Source organism: Epargyreus clarus, unplaced genomic scaffold, assembly GCF_041222505.1.
Source record: "Epargyreus clarus isolate Ecla_fem2 unplaced genomic scaffold, WU_Ecla_fem_2.2 ptg000032l, whole genome shotgun sequence".
Lineage (NCBI taxonomy): Eukaryota > Metazoa > Arthropoda > Insecta > Lepidoptera > Hesperiidae > Epargyreus > Epargyreus clarus.
The window spans coordinates 489785-502015 of record NW_027332237.1 but is presented as its reverse complement, the minus strand read 5'-3'; the positions used below and the strand labels follow the sequence as shown (position 1 = coordinate 502015).

The following is a 12231-nucleotide window of genomic DNA, read 5'->3' as shown; positions in this document are numbered from 1 at the left end:
GTTTCGTTACACGTATCTCTCAATAGATGTCGCTATTAAGAAAAGTTTTATAGATTCCTTCATCCAGATGGCGTAGCATTTCGTAAACAAACAACATATGTTTCTTTTTCTAAACCTTGCACGTGGGGCTTTTTATAGTTATTTTTTCGTAAGTCAATTTTACTTTGTATTAAAAACTTTGTAGAATGAAGTTATTGGAATGTTCAAATGTTGTATAAGATGCAGCATTTTTGTTTTTCCTAAGTGAATGTATCCAAGCATAGGTCATACGACTCATACTTCAAGCTTCATCACTTATCCCCACTCTGGTCACTTGGCCGAATGGCGCGCAGCGAGAGGCAGTGCTGTGGTAGTGTGGGTTCTTAGTTCATATTACACTACAGTGTCGTGTTTCTCGTGTCCTCGACTCGTCCGCAATACTTTACCATACAGTCATGGGTGTAATATAAAATATACTTCAGAACTCGAAGTTTGAATAAAAATGTGTAACTAATCTGTGTTATTGTTTACGTGGTTTAAAAAACGACGAGATGGGCTCAAAAATCGAATACGTGGATTCGTCACATTTGTACGCTACGAACTATGTCCGTAATTCGAAAGCTATTGGTGTGCTTTGGGCTATATTCACTATCTGCTACGCGATTATCGCCGTTGTGGCTTTCGTGACTCCAGAATGGATTGGGGATTTGGAAACCGAGTTTCCGAGAAAGTTCGGTCTGTGGCAGATCTGCAGGATAGATGAGGCTGCAGAGGACTGTAAAGGGAGACTGGATGATTTTCTCTCAATAAATGGTTTTGTGTTTAAAGTGGCGACGGTGTTAGTAGGGCTAGCGGTAGCATTAGCCCTTTTCACGATATGTGCAATGCTGTTGTTCTTCTTTTGCCAGTCCACGACTGTCTTCCACATATGCGGATGGCTGCAGCTGTTGTCTGGTGAGTGACAAATCAGTTTACACTTCGAGTTATGTCCGATGTATGAGAATGTAACATGTGGTTTCCTGCTTAACGCTTTTCTTTGTCTTGAACAGGAAACACTGACTTTTTATGTCTTTTTTCTATCTGGTGGTTTGTTTTTTGTGGGGCAAAAAGTGATTTACCATCGATCCCTTATTTTTTACTGGAACTAAGTCTTCCTCTACAAATGAAAAGTGAAAGTGCTCATATTTTAACATTGATACTTATTACTTACTGACCTTGCAATATCTAGATTTCGATACGAGACAATACACAACAAGATACGAAACTGCATTTGTATCTGTTACACATTTTTTGTTGCTGAATAAAATGCACCTTTAATAGTAACGCTTTCAAAATGGCTTGTAAATAATGTGTATCGTACTTTACTTTAGATACTATATAAAACTGTGAACATAGTTCATTTAAACCTAAATTTTCCGTACAAAAATACATATTTCATTATTTCCTCCTCATTTTCTAAATTCTCGTTTAACTCTTAACCCTCAAATTGTGACTGTATTGTTTGTATCTATAATCTGTATTATTTATAAACATATTTTTAAATAGGATGATAAGTGATGATTAATAAAATTAATTCTTTCCGTAATATAAAAAGTGATTAATGAAGTAATGATTGTTTAAGTATAATGACGGAAATCTTTTCAAATATTATATTGATGTCTTCTTAATGAGTTTTTCTAAAACAGATTTCAATGCTTGTCTTTACTTACATTAACTTTATATATATTTCTACTTTAAAAGGATCACGTCTAACAACAACAAAAATACATTGTAACATTCCATTCATTTTATATCGATATATACAGCAAGAATATCGTTCTATTCATTAAATGTCAATATAGAAGTAGGTGTACAGGTGTAGCCGACATCCGGTAGACTAGTCTAGGACGCGACGCAGGTGCGGAGACTAGATTCCTTGACGGCCAGCGAAAGGTTGTTTTAAATCTCTGCCAATTCCAGATTAGATATCATATAGAAATTGTAGCTAAGAATGTCACTTGTGACCAGAAATGGAATTTCAAACATTTTTTTTTTTAGGTCTATGCGAGGTTAGTTAGTACTTATGAGTTAGAGCTCCATAAACGCTAATGTTTTATAAAGGAATTTATTTAATGACTATTCTATCGTAACAAGACGTTCAATAATTACATATAATTTATTTTGTGCTCCGATATTTTTTATAAGTTCTAGGATGCGGTTTACCGTTGCATTCGCAAATCAAAACAAAAACACATATTACTAGTTGCAGACTTTGAAGGATATCGACAATCGAAAACAACTTAATATAAATAAAATAATACGTTATTTCAGCGATATCTGTTTGTGTCCTACAAATTGCATCAGTTATCTTGACGTGTATTCTGTGCTTTAAAAGTAAATGCCACGGTTTTCTGGCTTAAAGTTCAGAATACGGTGACATGTTGCGAAATGACTTAGATAAATCTTAATAAGTAAAGTATGTCACGAGCCTTCTTTTTTTAAATGCAAAAATAAAATATTTGTACAATTTTAAGAGTTGCCGATAATAATTACCTATGCCTTATAAAAATGTTTAAAATAAAAATATTACATGAAAACTAGGCATAAATAGCTATACCATGTTTTTACAATAGGCACTTTATTTTTGCAAAACTGTAGGTACATACATGAATATACGTGACATATGCATACATTAGTAAATAGTTTTGCAAGTTTACATGATCGTAACTATGAGGTCCATAAAATTGAAGTAACTGACACACAATTCACTCATATTGTGAAACACTAGTCAACCAGTAAGGTAATAATTACAGCAATATCCTGTCTTAAAATCCAATACCTGCACTATAAACATCTTGAAAGTCTTGTACAAAGATATTATATAAGTTGATATTTACACACAGTGAAAATCGAAGAGTGAAATTTTATGTGTGAAATACTGATATAAAACATAATATTTAAAATATTTATTTATGTTATTTATTAGTAGATAACGCATAGGGCTTGTGAAAATATAATAATGTTCTTGCATTTAGTAATATATTGTCAGTCAGCAAAAATACTTTAAAAATATTCCGAACGCATTTTAGGGTTTAACAAATAACGCGTCTCTCCAATATTATTTAATTTTTATTTATTATTTTTAATATGTAACTAGAAAAAAACAGATTTCTTGAATAAAGCTTGAAAAAAACGTGAAGACGGATCTTGATGCGTAATCTCAAAGAAAAGTAGACTCCGATGAACCATTGAATGACGACCCAAGCACCGCTACGTGACCGAAAAACTTGTACGATGTGTGAGCCACTTGTAGCGTTATGTATGTTGCTAAAGACGTTTGAAACGAGAGCTTTGCACCAAAACTGTTAACAGCTGTTAATTGGTGGACTGTTTTCTATTTCCGTTTCTTACAGTACCCTTAGTACGAGTTTTTATGTTTGCTCGAAAACGGTCACTGTATACGTTTTCGGACATACAGCGCCCCCGGGGACCGTATCAGAACTATTTTTTTGCATTAAAAGCATAGATTAGAAATTAAGAGTTTTAAAAAACGGAATAGTCAACTGTAACGACATTTCATTTTTTATAAATATAAATACAATGCATTTTTTTTTGTTTTTTTTTTTATATTTTGGTATCCAATAAACGTTTTAGCGCCTTACATAATTCTAACGTAATTATTGACCTTAATTTGACATGTAATTACTTCATTATTGATTTAATGGTTATGTCATGCCATCGATTTGTAATTAATGTCAATTACAAAACATTTTGTCATTTTTTTCCTAAAATTATAGGTAAGGTCATTCATCCATTACATATGTATGATGTTGGCAATTTTTGACCCCCTAACCATTTTTAACCGATTTATATACTAAGGCTGTCTAATGAGGATATTTGAGAAGATGATATAGGAGGGAAACAATAAAACAAAATTCCTTTTACACCCATATCGTGCTTCGACCAATCAGTGGCAGTCTGACAGCAGGCTCTACAATCAGTAAATTGCAGACACGATTGGCATTCCGAACTCAGACCAAAAAGGAAGACAACGCCTCTCGGAACGGCGTGTTAAGCTACTTATGTGATTGACTAAACATCAAGGTTACCAAAATTTTCGAAACAAAATGTTTTGTGTGATATCAAATGATATTTAGCAATATAAAAAGTTACTTTGCAGAACTCTATGCAATGAAGTTAGAATGAAAACTATATCTCGTATTGCGACACGAAAATGTTGCAATGTAGTTTCTTTGTATTAAATATTTGTTAACTAAAGGGTACACGGTATAGGTCAGGTCAGGTCACGGTACAGGGTATGGTCTTTAATTTATTTTTCAAGGGTTAATTATCATACAGCATATAACCCCTTTTACGTTGCAACATAACACTTATGTAACATAACACTTAGTACATGTAGCGTTCGGTACACTTTGTACCAAACGCATTTAACACAAGTAACACTTTCGTAAGTTCGTAACACGTTCTTATGCAGATCAGTAGAATATGTCACGCTTTAATATTTAGTTCGATAGGCTGTCTATCTTTTTAGTCTGAAGTTCAGACTTAAATTACAGTTGCACACGCAAGTTAAAATTACACTGATTTGGTATTGTTACTGTTACGCCTTCGTCATGTTATTATATTTCTCTAACTATAACATAAAAATAAATAACCTCAATCTATAATTGCGTAGAATATACCGCTATTCAGGATATATCAAATTGTATCTACATGAATTGGATATAAAGCAATATAAAATGCATCTAAACTTTGAGCGTACATAAGTACGCTGATTTTTTTCAGCGGAATTCTTATGAATTCCGCTGAAAAAAATCAATCTGGCAGCCGAATTTTTGCCACTCGGTTCCTTTGAAACTCAATTTTAGACCTGAGGCTCATTATCTTTAAAACCCAAAGGTGGTTACACAATTTGATATCCTTAAGGATCCACGGGCTCATTAACTTTTAAACCCCCAGGTTGCCACACAAACAACACTACACAGCAATGTACCACTAATTTCCATATAAACTACACTATTAAACTCAATGTGTAGTATTAATTAGGTTACTTGCACATAAAATTAACATTTAATCTCTCTAAATAATAGCACATAATCACACCGTAGCAAAACATGACGTCATTAAATCATCATTATTCATTACGCAAGCAATCATTAAGTCATCACTCGGATGTACATGAAAAGTAAAAGTAAAAAATGAAAAGGCATTTTGTCGGTAAGCGTCATCTACCGTGAAAGAGTATTAAAATTTGCATTTGTTGATGTAACTATTATTTCTTGCTAATTAAGGCTATTACAGCTCTGCGATATGTGTTTATCTGATCTACAAAGTTAACCAACGTCGCGCGTGGTCGGCAATTGGATGGGTCACCGTTAGTGGCTAAATATACGTTTAAGTGCTTGGGAGGGCACGTTAAGCCGTCATCATCATCATCAACCCATTACTGTCCCACTGCTGGGCACGGGTCTCCTCTCAGAATGAGAAGGATCAGGCCATAGTCCACCACGCTGGCCAAGTGCGTATTGGTAGACTTCACATACCTTTAAGATTTTTTTTTTATTATAAATCTCTCAGGTAGGCAGGTTTCCTCACGATGTTTTCTTTCACCGTTTAAGCAAGTGATAATTAATTTCTAATACGCACATAAATTTGAAAATCAGAGGTGCGTGCCTGAGATTTGAACCTCGGACCCCTCGATCGAGAGGCCGTGTTCCTTAACCACTAGGCTATCACTGCAATTAAGCCGTCAGTGAACCTTATACCAGTCCTTTGCGCGTTAAAACATTATAATACCAATATAGACGTGTTAAGCATTTAATTTTTAAAGCAAAAAATTAATTAAATCGAACGTACACATTTTATTAATTTGAAGAGGAAAACTAATAATAATTAATTAAATAAAAACAATTAGACAGACAAAAGTAACATGTATAGTCCGCGCCAAACTGCTAGTCCGCTCTGAAGTTGTTGCGAGCAGGTGTAGGTAGTCATACAATTTGCTATGGCGACGCAATTCATTTCTACATTCAGTATATATTCTATATACCCACCTATTTATTTTTAGATGTAATTTTAGCAAGTACGTAGGTACCACTTACAACAGAAATTTCAATACTTTGTTCAATGAAGCGTCTAATTTCGCTGGCATTTCGAAACGAGGCATCAATTAACCACCTGTCAGCTGTCACTACCATCGCAATAAACGTTGAAACAATGAAGTTATTGCCACCTGTACATCATTCACTTGAACATTACGTTTTTATGATGTCCTGCAACGACTAGCGGACTTTGCAACAAATTAATGGTACTACTAAATACAAAAATTAATTACACGTAGTTTGCCAAAAAAAAAGTACTTAAATATTTTTTCGAAAAAGAATGTTCTCTTGTAGGTAGGTATAAAAGATAATCGTTCGTGATACTTTGTTACTTGAATATGGTTTGACCATCATCGTCATCATTATCAACCTTTTTCCTGTCCCGGTACTGATCACGAGTCTCTTCTCATAGTCATAGTCTAAATGTGGATTGGTGGACTACATACTTCCTTGAAAACTGTGTATTATATAAGTGTAAAGTAATATCATTGGTAGTAATAGATAATAGAAGTTAGTCATAAAGGTCGTATTGGTTTCGTCCATGTTTTCCTTCTCCTATAAAGCAAGTGTTTATCATATTTTAATACGCAAATAAAAAGGCAGATGTGTATTGTATACCTAGTTTGCCTCCAATAAGACTCTATTGCTTTAAAACTTTTTTCACTTATTTATTTTAACGTTTATAAAATACCGCAATATAATGAGACCAACTCCCTAACATAAAAACAGGATATACATATTTTAACGAAGAAGTTTTTACGATTACAATAAATAACTAAACATACCTCATGCTGGATATAAAGCACTTTAAAATATCGCTTCACTTCGAAAGCGGCTCATCATTACAGTCTGCGAAGTCGCAATGGATGTACCACTGATTTATGGCTGTTGCCACCGCAGGCAGGCAAGGGAACCGATGATTGAAGTACGTAATAAAACAGGTTCGTTTAGAAAGAATCCTCGATGATGAAACATTTCGACACAGATGAGAGGTAATATTTTTTAAGCCTAAAACTGAAATGATGAGAACTAAATGCAAAGTTAAAAAAGTGGTACTTAGAGTATTTATAAAAAGTGTACATAAATCCATATTAATGGAATTCAGTGTAGCTTTACTAAAAAAATGAGGATTCTCAAATTGAAGCAGAACTTAGTAGATGGGAACTGGAATCAATGAATCATAGACTATAGAATAATAATTAGAGAACATAATATTATGTTAGAGTAAAAAGTAAACCCAAACGATAGATTTAAATCCTATGATCTATATCATAGAAAAATCTTGTTATGATTGCAACTATAGCAACAGTATTTAATCAGACTCCATATAATTTTAACGGTATTTTTTCTTAGTTGTTTTAAAAATTGTGAGTTACAAATAGTATTGATTGTAATCAGCTTGAACTGCCTAATCTGCAGAAATATTCGCCATATACTTTCTTAATAAAGTGTATATAAAATGTATATTACGGTTTTGCGTACATTACTTTCCTTATATGTATAGATTATATGTTTAATGTGGGTTAAACAAAATTAATTTTACCTTCCGGTGATTTAAGATAGATTATCTCATTTCTTGCAAAGGTGTTGGATTCATTTATGTACGTATGTAAGGAAGGAAAACATCTGTTAAATTTATGAAATCACTTTAAATTATGCAATAGATACTTTATTGGCAGTAAAAAGGTTGCAAGTTACTTATATCACATACTTATTGTCTTGGCATTTATATAAAAATATATGTCAGCTAATGTCATTTTATCAACAAACAAGTTTATAATTTTAGCAGTTTATTTTTATAACATTTAAAATTATGGCGGAACTCACTACATTCCCCGAAGATGATAAGTGCCCCAAAGTTTGTACTGATATTGGAGCTTTTAAAAAAGCTGCTAAAAGCCCCGAACAGGTTCAAGAGGAACTCGAAAGTGCCGAAGATAAAAAAGATGTTCCCAAGGGAGCGCCAAGTGCTGGAACAGGTCCCGAACAAGAGCCTGAATCGACAAGACCACCTCCTTCTGGATTAGAATATCTTCCGAATCTAAAACCTGGGCCTGATGGGAAAGTCGATTGGACTCCACTTGGTGGCATGACCGGAACAAGACCTGGCGTTAACAAATACTCCATTAGCAGATATTCTCTTAGTGAATGGAGGAAACATAATGAACATGTCCTTGATCCTGAGACCATAACCGAATCTAATATAGTCGATTACAACGCAAAAACGTCAATTATGCAAGCATTCGGTAATATTGACAAACAACAGAGTGAAAATTGTAAGCGACTAAAGCAGAAGGCTAGGGATATATTTAGATGGAAAGTAGAAGTTGAAAGAGCGTGCAAAGCTATAACAGAGGAAGTCGAACTTCTTGAAATCGAAAGACAGCGTTTGAAAGGAGCTTCTAGAGTTCTAATGTTGCCTGAGTCAATTTCTAAGGAGTGCTTAGACCTTCGATCAAACAGATTTGAGCCAGATTTAGTCGCAGACCTCGCTGAACAAGAACTTATCAAAGAAATGAATCTTGTTAACGAAGTGAGAGCTACACTAAAGAATACCTTAAATCAAATCGAGGAGCAAATGGCCATAAATAAGGCAGCGAAACATAGAATTGAGTATGATTGGTGTGACAAGACTATGGCCTATAACACTGAAGCGATTAATTTGAGCTTAGATACAAAGTCAAATACAATAATGTTTAAACCTGGATCAACACGATTTGGCGAATATTCAGCACCCATAGAATACTGGGAGTTTTTCTGTAGAGAGAACGTCCAAAACTGCGAAGCTGCGAGACAAAAATCGGCAGATTTACGCGGCAGTCTCAACGCTATTCTAGTTAACGGAGGTAGGAAACTTAGAAATCAAGCAGACAGGACTGACATGGCGTTAGCAGAAACTGTGGCTATAACACAAGAGCTATGTACGAAACTAGAAGAAACCCTACGTAACACACTACAACGAATAGCTGACATGGAAGTTCTGATCGACAATCTAAAAGACTCTATTAGAAAAATGGACGCCGCCATGAAACTTGCTCAAACCAGACTTGATAATAGGAATAACTGGAGACCTCATGGGGAAAGCGTTAGAGATCAGCCTCATTTAGGATTAATAGAGGAAGTTAAGAAGATTCACGAGACTGTTACTTCTCTGCTTGGGCAGTTAAGAAACGCTGAAAGAGTAAGAGAAGATTTGCTAAAGAAGAGAATTGTCTTGGAGAGGGATATCGCTTCGAAAAGGAAGACGTTAAATATTGATAGGGAGAGATGTGGAATGGTTCGCTCGCACTATCCTTCCGCATCAGAATTGGCTGGCCATTAACTTATTGTATTTTTGTATTCGGAATTGATTACTTTTTAATGGTGATTTGTTAAAATTATTATTTATGTTCTTCTAATTATATGACATTTTTCTTTGTAATATTTGTTATTTTCTTCTAATGCGTTCAAATTGTTCAAAATGATTACGTTATCTAAAAAGACCTCTTCACTAAGCCTTTAAAGTATTTAACCTTTGCTTAGCAATTAATTCGCGTAATCCTTAAATTACTTTTTTAATCCGTATAACAGTTTTAATATAAGTTCAGACAAATTATCATCATCATCTTCACCATATATTTTTTTTCACATTAGCACAATATTGATAAAATATTGTTTATTTAAAAATCACAGGCATACTACAAACTTATTATTTTCAAAGTAGAAATAGTTAAGCGAGTTTTAATGAGTCAATTTCGTATAATTGAAAGCGATAACCGTATCGAATGATTCTTAATAAAGACAAACAAGTGTGACACCTCGTTAAAGGCAAGGATTTCACCGCTGCAGCTAGAAAACTAATGACTTGTATCCGTTAAACCAATTTCCTCTAACGTAGAGAAATCTTGACTAACGCTGACAAAGTTAAGTACACACCTTTCACTCTTCTTGATCTTAGGGTGTGATCACAGGTGCGACTTGGATACGATCGGATTTGAAATCAAATTACAGCAAATCAAATATCTTATTTGCCGAGTGTAGGTTGTAATACCTCTTTATTTGTTGACGAGGGATAAACCTTCAAAAGGTACCCAGTGCCGTGGGGGCGACACGGGGATATGTGGGATTCTTACCGCACTAACTCCCCCCCACCATTGGGGATTAAATCCTGAGTTCATTATTCCGGTATTACCTATCTTCGATTAGCGTTTATTGTCTTCGGTTCGAGTGGCGATTGGCTGTCTTAAACGTCCAAAATTGTGTACAAAGTGCCCTTTAACAAACACTTTAATGTATCACTAGAATTTTATTGTAACGATTGCATCTGATCTATTGATCGTATCTCTGAAAAAACCTTAACTAGTGTTGTCTTTCCATTGCGTAACACAGATTAAATATCAAGATGACATTTTGATTGGCTTGAAGAACCGTTGTTCAATAAGTTTTGATATTTAGTAACCTTTGTGTCGGCTACTTGACACCTGATTACAAATAGGTGGCTAAATACTTTTTGAAAGGATAATTAATTTTGACTCTATAGGCTCCTGTTTCACAGGTCACGCTCTTCGTTTTCTTATGAAATTTAAGTAGTAAACGATTAAACGGCTAAGTTACTAACCGGCTGATGTTTAAATAACATCTTAAACCTCAAGAGTGACAACTAATCTGTGATCAGCTTTTTAATATAGGAGTAGCAGACGAGCATGCAGTCCACCTGATGGTAATTGGCTACTGCCGTCCATGGACATAAATCAATCTCAAATAAGATAAGATATTCCTACCTGACATCCTGATCCTGAGCCACATATGCGCCGTTACCCCAAAGGACTAAGCTCGAATGCCTTGAAAAAGTATGTCTCCCCTATCACACCCTTAAAACCAGTACACAGCAGCGCTTACAACTAGTGTTATTAGACAGAAATAATTAGTTAGCTTCAGTAGATGTTCTATATGGAGTTGTTTGCAGATGTTACACGGCAGTGAAAACTAACCATCAGATGGATACAATGTTTTGGTTTCCTAACTCCACTAGGAATTGTTGTTGGAGAAAAAACGACGTCAAGCTCAAATACTCTTCAAAATTTGATTCTTTGGCAATTATTAACAAAAAAAGGTCGCTCATTTTTTCTTTGCTTTCCCATATTCGACAGAAGATATAATGTAACTGGGTACTACAATCTACTCTACTTCTGCTAGGTGTATGGTATTGATTACAGACACCTGTTAAATCTTAATCCGCTTAAAACCACTAGATAAAACTTGAAAAATGAAAAGAATGCTTGTTCTGTGGGAAGATATAAGAATGTAATGCATTGCAAGCTTCGCAGCCGCCCGGTAATTACGGAATCTGTCAGCAGTACCACAATTACTAGAAAAAGGTGGTGTTACAAACAATACATTCGTTAGTGATGTCCCACGATACGAGTCGCAACACTATGATCTAGATTTTATAAGAACGTTTCACAATAAAAATAATGGGAATATTTTGACATTTTGTGCAAAGTTTTGGCTAATATAGTATTTGATGTGTATTAAGTGCAGCAATAGGTTTAAAATTGATGCTTTCACGTTGAGGTTTTTGAAGGTTCGAAGGTGGAAGAACCCTTTGTGGTTCGACTCCGGCGGCACCACCGCCACACCTATTTCTACCTAATAACAGCAGTGTTAGGAGCTGCTGTGTTCCGGTTTGAAGGGTGTGGTAAGGGAGACAGACTTTGGCGAGGCGTTCCAGCTTAGCCCTCAGGGGTAGCGGCGCATCTGTGGCCGACTTCAGGTAGGAATATCTTATCTTATTTGGGGTTGATTACAGATGTCCATGGGCGGCAGTAGCCACTTACCATCAGGTGGACTGCATGCTCGTCTGCTACTCTTACATTATAAAAAAAAGGTATTAGACTCCTCTTACCTCCTCTTTTGTTAACTCCGGCGACACCACCACCACCACATCATAATTCGCTAACATTGAACACACGCAGTCATGATGGTAAGTGGTTACTGCCACCCAGAAACACATGAAACCAACTCTTTATAGAACACATGATAGTCATCTTATCACCAAATCAGCCCGGAGTCCACACTCTTCCGCCAAAACAGAAGAACTGCTTCACACTAGAAATAGGTCCGTCAATCCGGTTAAACTGTGCTTCTTTCCCCTTTGCCTATTATTTCATGT

At 35.2% G+C, this 12231-nt stretch overlaps 2 protein-coding genes across 2 annotated transcripts in view; both read left to right on the top strand.

The window, feature by feature from the left end:
• The first annotated feature begins 304 nt into the window (after window positions 1-304).
• Window positions 305-12231, top strand: part of Tmhs (Tetraspan membrane protein in hair cell stereocilia) — a 32850-nt gene continuing 20923 nt past the window's right edge. Inside the window, exon 1 of the mRNA XM_073090253.1 lies at window positions 305-933. Within this exon, the coding sequence (XP_072946354.1) occupies window positions 531-933 (403 nt within the window). The 5' untranslated portion in view covers window positions 305-530. The remainder of the gene's footprint in view (window positions 934-12231) is intronic.
• LOC140755066 (tektin-4) lies at window positions 7829-9415 on the top strand. Its single transcript, XM_073090252.1, has one exon. It carries the CDS (start codon window positions 7894-7896, stop codon window positions 9400-9402), a length of 1509 nt encoding a protein of 502 aa, XP_072946353.1. The 5' UTR covers window positions 7829-7893; the 3' UTR covers window positions 9403-9415.